This window comes from Acomys russatus, chromosome 23, assembly GCF_903995435.1.
Source record: "Acomys russatus chromosome 23, mAcoRus1.1, whole genome shotgun sequence".
NCBI lineage: Eukaryota > Metazoa > Chordata > Mammalia > Rodentia > Muridae > Acomys > Acomys russatus.
The window spans coordinates 47,614,735-47,628,124 of NC_067159.1; the positions used below are offsets into that span (position 1 = coordinate 47,614,735).

A 13,390-nucleotide genomic window follows, 5' to 3' on the forward strand; every position below is an offset into this window, starting at 1 on the left:
TTTGGCCTACCCCATGTGTAGTTTTTGGTTATATCAGCTGCATGTATCACACGAAGTTGTCCATTATAATGGGGCCTTATGTTTAACTGAGGGGCGTCCTTGGTGGGTCTTGACATTTACAGAGGAGGACGTTGACTCAGAAATCATCCGTGGCTATTTTTGGTCACTTCAGGGGAGAGGCACATGTATAACTTAAGGGACAGGAAATGTCTAAGTGTACAAGCACGGGCCCCTTCCTTATCTACCCCCATCCCCACATCCCCACAGGATGTGACACATGTTTTAATACTTCGAGCACACATGTGTTGCAGTGAGGGCCATTAGTACTAATTTGTGCCTAGATTTACAGACATGCAAATGTAGCTCTGTATCTACCATATTCCTAAAAGCTAGAATGGGAAAAGACTCTTGTAACTGAAATATCATTGTTTTAGCCCCACCCCCACAGGGGTGCAGGTGGTGCTGGTGTGATCTGACATGTGAGCCAACGGTGTAGCAGAATGCAGGGTCGCTTGCTTGCTTAAAACCTACAGATACGAGTTAGGAAAAAAAGGAAAATGGATTTGCTTACAGTCCTGACTGGAGGGTGAGAGAAATTCCAAGCTTCTCCCCAAGTTGCCTATAGCAGTGCTGTTATTTATAAGATAAAACAAAAGCCAGGAGGCAAAGCCTAGGTAGGCCTAGAACTGCACAGAGGTCATTTTCTTGGAGACAGTTCCTCCCATATCACCCCAGCAGGATATTTAATAGAGAAATTCTGGTGCTTCTGGAGCTCCTGTTGGCTGTACTTTACTGCTCGGCTCTGTGCTTTTCTCTTAATAAAAGGCCACAGCAATATAAAGGGGGAAAAGGTCCTTCTTCCTTCCTTTTTTATTGTTTGGTCTTTAATTTTATTTCATTTTTCCTTTCCTCTTGATGCTTTATACAAGTGACCATTCTAGAAAAACTGGAATTTAATAATAATAATAATAATAATAATAATAATAATAATAATAATAATAATAATAATACCAGTAGTAGCAGCAGCAGCAGCAGCAACAATAGTAGTAATAGTAATAATAATAGCAGCAATAGCTGTCTCAGCCCTGGCATCTCCTCTCTACTAAGCACACAGCCAGACTTGTAGTCATCGTTGCAGCTAATGTATTCTTAGTCATCTGGTCACTAACATCAGACATCTGTCCTGTTCTTCACGTCACACCCAGTCTTCTTTCAAAATATTCCTCAGTGTTTACTTTTTTTCCATCCCCACTCTGGCCTCTGTGGTCCACACCCTCATACTTCATATTTATTAATAAAATAGCACTTATGTCCTACCTTCTCTTTGTGTGTGTTCCCCGATTCCTTGGCCACGGCCCGGCATGAATTGCCGGGGGCGTGGTTTTCACGCAGGTGGGCGTGGTCAGGCCCTGCTCCTGCCTCCTTCACTGCCTGAAGCTGTACAGGAAACTCTCTAATGAGCAGTAAGCCTGTACACTCAGCTGGGTTTCTTGCGTTTACTTAGATCACTGGCCCTACTGAATGACTTTCAGTTTTATCTGTGTTTTATTTTTCTCACATTATTTTTATTTCGGCCACTGAAACCTTGAGTCGTGAGAAGAAATGGGTGTTTCCTGGCACTTCTGTACGGGGTGAGCGGTAACATGGTTTTTATTAGGGGAACGCTCATTAAATCCGTGGCTTCCTGTTTAGAGCACGATCTCTAATGACTTCAGTGCAACCCTCTGTAGCTTGTGCAGCTTTTTTTCTCCTTCAGACTAGAAATTGACTGAGCAGGTAGCACCCTTGTCTTTCCTCTTTGGTTGGCATCTGTGTCAGAGTGAGGGCAACAGAAGGTATGGAAGTGATTAAGATTAAGGATGAGGGCTCTGATTGCCTTTGTTTTGCTATTTCTTTTTCTTTCTTTTCTTTTTTTTTTTTTTTTTTTTTTTTTTTTTTTTTTTTTTTTTTTTTTTTTTTGGTTTTTCGAGACAAGATTTCTCTGTGTAGCCTTGCCTGTCCTGGAATCACTGTGTAGACCCGGCTGGCCTCGAACTCACAGTGATCCATCTGCCTCTGCCTCCCAAGTGCTAAGATTAAAAGTATGAGTCACCACCACCCAGCTGTTGTGTTATTTCTTTATGGCTGAGGGCAGAATTTATTTTATTTCTCAGTTTCTACTGGGTTCTCCCATTGCAGCTATGGTGGTGAAGAGAGAGAGACCTCAGACTTAATACTCCTCCACATGAGAGGGATGCGAGAGAAAAGGGATGAGGCAGAGGCCAAGGTCCAGAACAGGCCTTCTTGTCTGAAACCTGGAGAGCTGTGGCTAAATGTTCACAGCTGAGCAAAGGGCGGTGAAGTCAGTTTTCACATGATGACAGTGACTAGGCTTTAAATGTACTAAAGAGTGGTGAGAGCTCAGAGCTTAAATGAAATGATATGTTATAATTTGGGGGACCCTTTTCTATTCATCTCTTCTGACTCCCAAATAAATGGCACAGAGACCTATGGATATATTAACAACCATTTGGCTTTATCTGGACAGCTTTGAGCTGTACTAATCCTCTAAGCTAGTCTGGCTACTTCCCAGTATACTCCCCACACTACTTGCCATACTGCTCCTGCCTGGGCCATTTCTGCCATCAGACCACATCCTTCCTCTCCCTCTTCTTCCTCCCTCTCCCTTGTGGTCCCTACCTAAGACCTCCAGACTGGGAACACAAGTTCTGCCTACCTACCTCCTCTGCCCAGTAATTGTCCGTCAGCTTTGTTTTTTTTTTTTTTTTTTTTTTTTTTTAATCAACCAATCAGAGATAGTTGGTGAACAAAGTTTATGCAACATTGGTCAGTGTGTGTGATAATGTCCATGTCTGGACTGCAACCAGATCTCAGGGCCCAGAATTCAGTATCTGAATACACAGAGCACTAGACTAACCCTCAAGACTTAAATAAAACAAATAGATAAAGCGGGGGGTGGGGTGGGGGGAGAAGGGAGGCACATTTGTCAATTATGTAGATTAAGTCTTATAATACCTCAAGGGGAAAACAAAACACATCAGTGCTGCTGAAGTTTAAGAGACGGGGAGACAGATCTAGCATTTAACTCACTTAAGACTATAGATGCTGTGTTTCAGGGATGAAACATGAGACCAGGTGCCTTGGACTCTTCAACACATACGGAATTTTCATTTCTTTGGTTATTTTTCAAAGCACCACCTTCCATACAGAGTCCCCTGCTGGCTTGATGAAGGAGAGAGGGCGAGTGTTTGCGCAGAGAAGAGAGGAGTGAGCCAGACAGTATGTCACATGAACAGAATCTAAGAGAAGATATAAACCTAATAACTTTATTCCTGCTTCGGCGTGTTTCCTCGGCTGCAGTTTCTTCTCAAAGGGACAGCGTACCGAGTTTTCTGCAGTAAAAGTTACGGCCCTTGCGTTTTACGTTTCAGGACCAGTGATAAAAGGAGAAACTTGGCCAAACAAAAAGCTGAGGCTCAAAGGAGGCTGTATGGTCAAAATCCAATAAGAAGGCTTTCGCCGGGCTCCTCCGACTGGGAGCAGCAGAGGCACCAGCTGGAGAGGCGGAAAGAAGAGTTGGTACGAACAGCGGGTTCAGTGTATTGGCTTATTTTTATTCTGACTTGCACTGTGGTGCACAGTCAACCCACGCTAGGCAAGTGCTCTGCCACTGAGCTACACCCCAGCCTGGTGTGAACCTTTTTACAGCATGCCTACAGTTTGAACTGCTTTATTTACATCACGTTTTGTTTATGAAATCTGTTCACTTTTAGAAAGAGAGACTCGTTCAAGTACGAAAGCAGGTTTCGCGGGAAGAACATGAAAACAGACACATGGGGAACTACAGGTAACTGCTGACATATGGGGAAATGTACACAGGTAACGGCTGCGATGTTCTCACTGAGGCCGAAGAGGCGTCCGAGCAGTGGTTTCTCATCACCAGCTTTTTTCAGCATATTTTAAGTATTGTGCTTTCTTGTTAGAAAACAGCATTTCACTGTGTTTCAGGAGAGTAAAGGGAGTCTGCGAGTAGATGGGTTTCTAGCGGAAGCTGCTTTTGCTAGCTGGTCAGCTTCTGCTCTGCCCAGGAGGCTTTTAACCAACCTTTCCTGTACCTGTACTTGGTCATTCTGTGCTATTTTTAAAAAGGCAAAATTCAGATCTTCCAATATTCTTTCTGGCAGTTTTGGTGGCTGTTGTACTTCATTTTAAACCTAATTTCTCTACAAACTAGGAAAAATAAGAACAATTTGAAGGGTATGGGTGGAGATGGGGGGCCGGGAGTAGGAAATCTTCACAGTGTCCCCCAGGAAAGGACAAGAAGGGGACCCCTTACTGTTCTTAGAAAGATGGTCTTTCCTTCCAGCCTGAGATCACCTCGTCTGGATTTAGCAAAGGATGCGCAGGGGGTTTGGGTTTTCTCACACTTCCTGTAAGACGTTCTTTCCCGACGCTGACACCTCCACAGCAGCAAGAAGAGCTGAAAACACTTTCCCACTCTGCTTCTACCTGTGTTCATGCCCTCTCCCCAAAGGATCACTCAGAGGAGTGTCTGCAGTCCACACACTTAACATACACACTGAGACCGGCTGCGTTATCCCAGGTCCCCCCCCCCCCCCGTGGGCACTTCCAGTCAGAGTTAACACTTCACCAACTTGTCCAAACATCATTCCTCAAGCACTTCAGCCAAACCCTATCCTTTCTGTCTTCCAGTACTGAGTCGCTGAGTGAAACTTCTCCGTGTGGATGTTAACTGGCACCCACCAATCATCCACGCTTGCCTCTAGCACCTCGTTGGCCCAGAGCAGGGAGGGCAGTAGTGTTCTAAATGGCTGATTCTAACTATCGGATTGGGTTTCTCTGGTCTTTGTTTGGTAGGAGAATTTATCCCCCTGAAGATAAAATCCTGCTGGAGAAATATGAAGGCTTGTTGGCGGTGGCCTTCCAGACCTTTCTGTCAGGAAGAGCAGCTTCGTTCCAGCGTGAACTGAACAATCCTCTGAAAAGGATGAAGGTGAGAGGATGAGTGTCGCACTGAGAAGGAGCCAGAAGAAGCAATATGTCTTTAGTCAGGAGCCCACCTTAGGGCTGAGGGAGTGGCTCAGCGGGGGGAGGGCTTGCTGTTTCAACATGAAGGCCTGACTCCAATTGCTGTTCCCCTGTGTATGAAGCCGGTTGAAACCGTTCATGCATCTGCGACTCCAGTGCTTTTCAGAGGTCAGACAGAATCCCCGGGCCTTGCTGCCTGCCAGCTTGGCCCAGGTTAGGGAGAGACCCTGGTTCAAGGGAATAAGGCAGAGTGATAGATGCACAGCCTCCAACTGGCTTCTTGCACACACGGGCACACACACACACACACACACACACACACATATATACACATGCATGTACACATATACATATACATACACACATGCACATATACACACATGCATGTACATATACACACACAGATAAACAAAAACATACACACATGCACACACATGCATGTACACATGCACACACACATGCATGTACACATATACACATACATACACACATGCAACACATACACATAACACACACATGCACACATACACACACAGACACAGACACACACACACACACAGCCAGAGTCTTTGTCATTTTAGTAGCCATCCTCCTAGATTGGAATACATTTCTACTGTAAGCTGTGATTACGTGTTTCTCCAATAAACTTTAAGGAGACTGTGAAGTTGACAATCACAGATATGTGAACATAGTTTTGTCAGTGTTGGGACCTGGGTCACACAGGAAGATGGCTGCTTATGCTCTTCAGCACAGCTGCTCAGGCCTGCTCAACTTCCAGTTGTTGTGCCTGGACTTACATTTTCTCCTTGGACCTCAACATAAATTTAGATGAGCACAGGAGAAGGCCATTGGGTGCTTAGAGAGTCCCCTCTACTGGTCACAGGCACAGAATTAAATATTTCATATGGCTGTAAGGCATTCCTGCACTGGTTACTGTTTCTAAGACGCTTCATTAACTGGTTCCTGTTAACTCATTCCTAACATAAATTCTTTCTAAATGAAACTCTCAGGCCCGTTTTCATTTTCTCTGTTGCATTTTAATATTAAATTGCGCTAATTGGTGTTAATGAGATGAAGTCTGGAAGGTGAGCATGAGCTTTGCATGTCTTAGTGTCCAGTGAGATAATTTCCTAAATTCGGGTATTCTGAGATTTTAGCAGTATGCTGGAAAGGGCATGCTTGCACACTCGGCTTCTGCTGTGCATTCTATTCATCACAGATTGTGGTAAAGGGATCTGAAGAGGTTGCCTTTAATGTCTCCTTGTTTGACCCTCGTGACCACCAACCACTGTTAGTTCCTAGAACGATCCCTGCACATGAGCTCACAGAGCTCAGCGGACTTGAGCCTAACTTGTTTACTGACCACAGTTTCTATGATGATTTTGAAGGAGGAAGATATTTTGGATCTTCTGGAACAATGTGAAATTGACGATGAAAGTTGATGGGAAAGACTCCCAGAATCCGAGGACCAAAGGTGAAATGTCACTACCTTCCATAGTGCCAAAGTCCACGTCAATGAGTGCAAGTGATTTCTCCTAAATATTTCCCTCAAGAGTTATGATGCATTTTTATAGGAACTTTAGGAATTCTGTGTCTAGTAAAGGCAAAACCGAGCAAATGGTGTTACCTCGTGCACACACACACACACACACACACACACACACACACTTTGCTTCATTAGCTTCCTTTAGATTTTTGTTTGTCCCCAATTGCTAATGAACACCTCATGATTCAGATAGGCCTGGATTTAGGTAGGTTTCTGTTACAGTCCCAGATAATTAACAAAAATTGTGTAGGACCATAGGTAAGGCACATTGTGACCTCTGCAGATACATCAGTAGGGGGCCCTCCTGTCTGTCTATCTGTCTGGTTTCCATGTAGTGCAATCACACTTGTATGTGAATGTAACTCTCTTCTCCCCTTTTTTGTCCCTTTCTCTTCCTGTTAGTTTCCCCATCTTTCTAAGTTCTTTTATTTTTATTCTCACATTATGTGTACGCGATTATAAAATTTTGTAAGATGTCTATACAAAATCCAGGAACCACAATAGGAAAATTATCGGAGGTTGTCTTAATTCACTTAGTATGGCTATCTTCAGTGTCATCTTTAATGGCATGAATTTGGCTTCACTTTTAAAAAATATTTATTCACTTTACATCCTGATTGCAGCCCCCCTCTCCTCCCAGTGCCCCCCTTACATAGCCTCCCCCAATTCTCTCTCCTTCTCCTCAGGGAAGAGGGAGGTTTCCTCTTATGGGTACCAGCCCACCCTGGCACATTAAGTTGCTGTAGAACTGGGCTCACCCTCTCCCACCGAGGCCAGACAAAGCAGATCAATTAGGGGAACAGGCTCCAAAGGCAGGTATCAGAATTAGAGATGGCCCCCATTCTAGTTGTTGGGGAATAAAGACCAAACTGCCCATCTGTTACATACATGGCAGGGGCCTAGGACCAGGCCATGCAAGCTCTTTGGTTGGTGGTTCAGTCTCTGTTAGCCCCATAGGCCTAGGTTAGTTGACTCTGTAGGTCTTGTGGAGCCTTGACCACTCGGCTCTCTCAATCCTTCCCACAACTTTCCCGTAGGACTCCCTGAGCTCTGACTACTGTTTGGCTCTGGGTCTCTGCATTTGTTCTCAGCAGCTGCTAGGTGAAACCTCTCAGAGGAGTTATGCTAGTCTATTGACTATAAGCACAGCAGAGTAACATTAATAGCGTCAGGGATTGGTTTTCTCCCATGGGATGGGTCTCAAGTAGGTCCAGTCTTTGGTTGGCCATTCCCTCCATCTTTGATTTATCTTTGTCCCTGCACATCTTGTCGGCAGGACAAACTTTGGTTTCAAAGGCTTTGTGGGTGGGTTGCTGTCCTTATCCCTCCACTGGAAGTCCTGCCTGGCTACAGGAGGTGGCCATTTCTCTTAGTGGATGAAAAATTTTATTGTTTATGGGGACCACATTTTCCCTGTCCGTTCCTCTGATGTTGACATTTAGGTTGGCTCCATAGCATAGCCATGGTAAGTGATGCAGAAATAAGTACTGATCTCAGGAATGTGCTATGTTGTCTTTGGAGAGCCTTTATCACAGACACAGTGACAGTGACAGTGAATTCTTAAGAACAGACGCAGTTCTTAGTGTAAAGTTATTTTTATAAAACCGTTGTTTATTTCACAGTTTCTCTCTTAGCCCAGCTATCACAGAAATAACTTAGATTTTTAAATATTTGCTTATAATAAGCTTCACACACAATAACTGGGCAGTTTATTACTATATTCCTAACCCTCTAAGCTAATTTGGTTTTCTCCCAGAGATACTTGGACTTTGTAGCGTTTCCTTTTCCAGCGCTCTCTCCTGATGTCTTCTGGACCTTTCCCATGGGCTGAATCCCCCACTTTTCCCTCTAACTCTCCTTCCTTGGCTGGCAGGAAGTCCCACCCCCTATTCTCTTCCCTGCTCAGGAGTTGGCTGTCAGCTGCTTTATTGGCATATCAGGGGACAATTGGGGAGCAGAGCTTATACAACATTCAGACAGGAGAGTCTCAGACAAGGACTGCAACCAGAACATGGGGCCGGGGGCACAGAAATCAGCATCTGAGTTACACAATAGCCCTTATGCCTATATCTTAGGAAGGAGAAAGCTGTTGTGAAGGCAAAAATGAGGTCAAGTGTTTGTTCTGCTTAACACCACGGTCCTGCAGTTTATAATATTGATGAATTGCTCGCTAGCAGGGAAGCAAGAAGTCAAATGTGAGAAAATCATAGAGACACTTGCCGGCATGTACTCTTTCGTTTATATTTCAGCATTGCTAAACTCCCCCTCCATTGTGAGATCTCAGGCTTTTAAGTCCTGTTCACTAAAACAAAGAAGGAATCCCTCTCCGATGTGTTGCTGCATTGACTAGAGACTCCTTCCTAACCAGCCCACACCCTGGCTACTTCCTGTGAGCTCTTTCTTGAACCACCATGTAGCTCAGGTTTCATAGCCCCTCCCCCACCTCCTCCTCAGGACTGTTGCTGTTGCAGAGCAGCTGTCATGAGGCACTATTTGTGTGAGGTGTGATGACCTTGAAGGTGCATCTTTTTCTGCAGCACCTAAGAGTGTCTAGGATGTCACCATTCCCAAAATCTATTGGTCAAATCTGTTGAATGTGTGTAAAATGTTCTCGTTGGCTAGTTGAAGAGCAGAAGGGTGAGCGTCAAAGCAAAGTGGATACGGTGAATACTGAGTGGACTGTAAGCTAGGGGGGTGACTGAGGACAGCTTTCTGGAGGATTGCCATTGGAACTAGGTTTGCAAAATGAGCCCTATTCATCTGGGTTAGGAGGGACATTCAAGGCAAAGCAATAGAGTGTGATGCTGCCCAGGTGGAGAAGTCTGTGGCATGCTACAGGAGGCAAGGGCGACATGTGAAGACCTCAGGTGTCCAGCATTATTCTGAAAGCTGAAAGTTCCTGTGAAACAAATCTATTTAGATCATCTGAAAAAGTGAGTGCCTTGTGAACCATGGCTCCATCTGGGGAAAGCTCTGAGGAGTTTTTTCTTTTTTTCTTTCTTTCCTTCTTCTCTTCTTCTCTTCTCTTCTTCTTCTTCTTCTTTTTCTTTTTTCTTTTTTTTTTTCTTTTTCCTTGCTTTTGAAACAGGGTTTCTCTGTAACACAGAGTCCTGGCTGTCCTGGACTCTCTTTGTAGACCAGGGTGGCCTCCAACTTACAGAGATCCACCTGCTTCTGCCTCCAAAATGCTGGGATTAAAGGTGTGCACCACCATGCCTGGCTCATTTGAGGAATTTTTAAGCTTTGCATATTTTACAAGTATATTGTATCAACCAGTTGTACCAGTAGAGTTCCTAAGCTTTGCATGGCAAGCACCACAGTTTGCCATAACCAACCTGAGACAGCCTGGGGACACAGCATTGATGGTAGAGAGGCATGTGCAAAGGCCCAGAGGCGTCTTGTATTTACCTTCATTTTCTTACGTGAGATTTGCCATCCAAAGCAAAGCGTGATGGATGGATTCTGGGAGAGCCACATTGTGTATTTTCCAACTTCTACATAAACAGGAGGAGTTAACGATGTAGTTGTTGAAATGATGAATCGGGCAACTCCTTAACTGTTAGAGTCAGCAGAATTTCTGTGTAGCTGAGAGCAGCATAATTAATGTAGGAGTGTATTTATAATTCTTATTTAAGTTTTATCCAGGTTTCTAAAGTGACCCAAACTTCTAGAGACCTTCTGCTTCAGAGGAACAGGGCTTTGTGGTGAATAGTGCTCACCAAGGTCTTCATTAGTTGAATAATAATTTGAAATGTTTTGTTAGATTAACTTTGTACAGGATAAGTATTACCATCTCAATTATTTCAGAAGGAATATTAGTTAGCCACACAAATAAGTGCTACATAAAGCATTGGCCATGTTTTCAAATTGGTACACACACATTTCTTTTACTTGTACATTTATGTATTTTTATATCTGGCCTGTTTAATAATAAAACTACAAATAAAATTATGTAGCATGATTTGTGTCATAGTTTCATGCCACCTTCAAATTCCAATCATATAGTTAAAGAGCGACTGAGAGTTCATATTGCTATGACTCCTATTTACTATTTTCTATTGCTTGAACAGCCACGCTGGTCAAGAGGTCCTAAATGCCTGCATGACATGACACTTCAGCTGCCCACTCCCACTACGACTTCTCCGTAGGATCGATTAATTATGCAGTCAGTCTTTGGGAAAGTGGGAAAGCAGTGTGCTGCTTGGAGGAAGGCACTCCTGCATGCCGGATCGTGCTTCCTTCAGGGTATGCTAAACTTCTGAAGAGACATCTTTTCTCTGGGGTTCGTGTTTGCCCAGGTTGTCAACGTGTTTGATGACTGTGTTACTGGCAAGTGTTTTTATGCATTTCTGTTTGAGCATTTTTAGTACTCTGTAAATATTAGGCCATCAAAGAAGAGCATATGCTTAAAGACAAGTGGGTACCCAGTGTATTCAGTTCCTTTCTCTTGTAGGTCGTATTTCATCCTTTGCACAAGCTGTAACTTTAATGCCATCATACTTTGGCTTGCTTTGTATTCCAGATGCTTCTCCCCTCCTTCTCTCATCCTGTACTGTCACACTGGAGAGACATAGTTTCTTTCCATAAACTCCCATGACGTCCTAGGAATTCATTATGGTAGGCAATAGCATCAGAGCCACCAGTATGCAACTGCAGAAGCCTGTCTCAGCAGGAACAGGGGGTGTATGGTGTTTGTAACAAGCAGGCTTCAAATAACTGAGTTACAGAACTGCCTTGTCCTCCATTAAGCACGGCCTTTCTGAGTTAGGCCATCCCATCTCTCTCTCTGTCCCTCCACATGCCTGGTGCCTTTAGAAACATCTGTCATGAGGAGTGGAAGTAGGTTGAATCTATTAGAAATATTAGGACTAATACCATGGCAATCAGACGTGTACAGAGTCACTCTTCTGCATCATGTCCCTCTTCCAAAAAGTTTCACACCACAGCGATTTTCATATATCATGCTGGTAGAATGTCACGTTGATAATGAAAAGCAATGAAAGTCCATTGTGGCCAGGCTGCATTAAAGGTAGAAATTCTCTATGAAGGGTCGTACACAAGTCATCACATTTAAAAAGTGGATGCTTAGCTAAAATACACAAAGAGCATGTGAGACTGGCTTTGGGTTCAATTCCAAGTAAAATAAAGGAATGAACAACCAAATATCAGCAGTGAGCCAGCCATGTGAGCAGTGCTTGGCTTCCTGAACATCATGTGAGTGGCTCCGTTATAGTGCGTGGTCTTACTTCTGATGGCTTCTCTTGTTTCCGCTTTGTTAGTCCCTTTATCCTTCTCCGGTCCCACCCCAGTCATCTTTTACTAGGTGAGTCTTGATGCCTAATCTCTCATATGCTGTTTATTTTTAGATGAAATATTTCCCCTCGCTTTGTTGTTCTTTGTTTATGGAAACTGCTTTATTGCAGTTGAGTAGAAACAGCATTGTCCTTCTCAGGGCTGCGCACAGGATGTCAAGGAAGCTTCACAGCTAGTATGTCCTCTACTGGCCGAAAAGCACCAAGTAGAAGTAGAGAGGGCTTTCCATGTTCACTAATAAGCAGTGAGGATGGGGAGGGGGCAGATTCTAACCAAGCGACGTGTCCCTTTGTTGCAGCCCCTGTGTTGCATGCCGGAATATGCGCAGGTGATGAAGATGCAGAAGTGTTACTGTAGCAGCGAGAGCAGCTATGACAGCAACAGCAACAGCAGCAGCTCGGAGCTGGAGGAGAATGAAAAAGAACTGTGTCAGAAGAGACGAGAGCAAATGCCATATAACGTCAAGCACAGCAGTCACTGCAAGCTAATCCACCGGTCCAGTAAGTCAATCTCTCCTACATTGCTACATGAAGAATTATTGAATTGAAACTCTTGAATTCAATAATAAAAAAAAAAGTCCTTGGGCCAAAAGAAGCATTGTCATGTGTGAGGAGACCTGTATTCTATCCCCTGTCTTTCCCTAGTCAGAGCTGGGTCCGTCCCTCAAGCCCTCTCCACATCTGCAAGTTGAATTGAGGATCCTTTCTTCCGACTTCCATAGCTCGCTAGTTGTGGCATGGGTTTTACAGATGTGTCACGAGGCTTTTAGGTAGACCATGTTCTCTTCTAAGCCCACAGTCATTTTACCTGTCACTCCTTTGTTTCGCACTGTCACCTATTTTTAAACATCTCTCTAGGCGTTTGACTTGATATGCCCGGGAGCCGCAGAACTGGGAAGTAGTTGAAAGTTTATCCCCTCTTGCTTTCATCCTGGGGAAGCATTTAATCAGGACTTGGGGTGCATCACAGGTGTTTAGGAAATCAACCACTCCTTTTTTCATCTCTTTCCCTTCAATTATCTTTACATTCTCTCTCTCTCTCTCTCTCTCTCTCTCTCTCTCTCTCTCTCTCTCTCTTCTCTCTGTCTCTGTCTCTCTCTCTCTCCCTTTTCTTTCTTCAATCCCAATGGCCATGATCCAGCCTCTGATTTGTCACTTACCCTCAAATATCCAATATCTCCATTTTCCTAGACTTCCTTGTAAAACACTTTGTTGCTGCCACCGCTGAACTAGGACCCACTACACATGGCCATTTGCACACAGTGTCTCAAGGATATGTGCGACTTGGTTTTTATTTTGGAAGCTGACGATTTTATGTTCAGATGTTGCTGGGTTTTAGATCCCTTGCCTTTTAGCTATGTGGCTATTATTTAATAGCATGAACTGATGATGGTTATGGGTCGAGGGAAAGAAGAGATCCGTAGGGTTTTATAGCTTCTGAGGTTGATTGCCCTGAGCTCTAGGACCCACTAAGTTAAGGACC

At 44.0% G+C, this 13,390-nt stretch overlaps 2 protein-coding genes across 2 annotated transcripts in view; both read left to right on the forward strand.

Moving 5' to 3' along the window:
* LOC127206590 (tubulin polyglutamylase TTLL7-like) overlaps positions 1 to 13,390 on the forward strand; it is a 150,869-nt gene that overhangs the window by 59,557 nt on the left and 77,922 nt on the right. The window contains 6 exon segments of the mRNA XM_051165908.1: positions 3,432 to 3,579; positions 3,774 to 3,847; positions 4,879 to 5,014; positions 6,438 to 6,480; positions 6,483 to 6,523; positions 12,207 to 12,408. Of these exon segments, the coding sequence (XP_051021865.1) occupies positions 3,432 to 3,579; positions 3,774 to 3,847; positions 4,879 to 5,014; positions 6,438 to 6,480; positions 6,483 to 6,523; positions 12,207 to 12,408 (644 nt within the window).
* LOC127206589 (tubulin polyglutamylase TTLL7-like) overlaps positions 1 to 13,390 on the forward strand; it is a 103,675-nt gene that overhangs the window by 59,557 nt on the left and 30,728 nt on the right. The window lies entirely within an intron of this gene.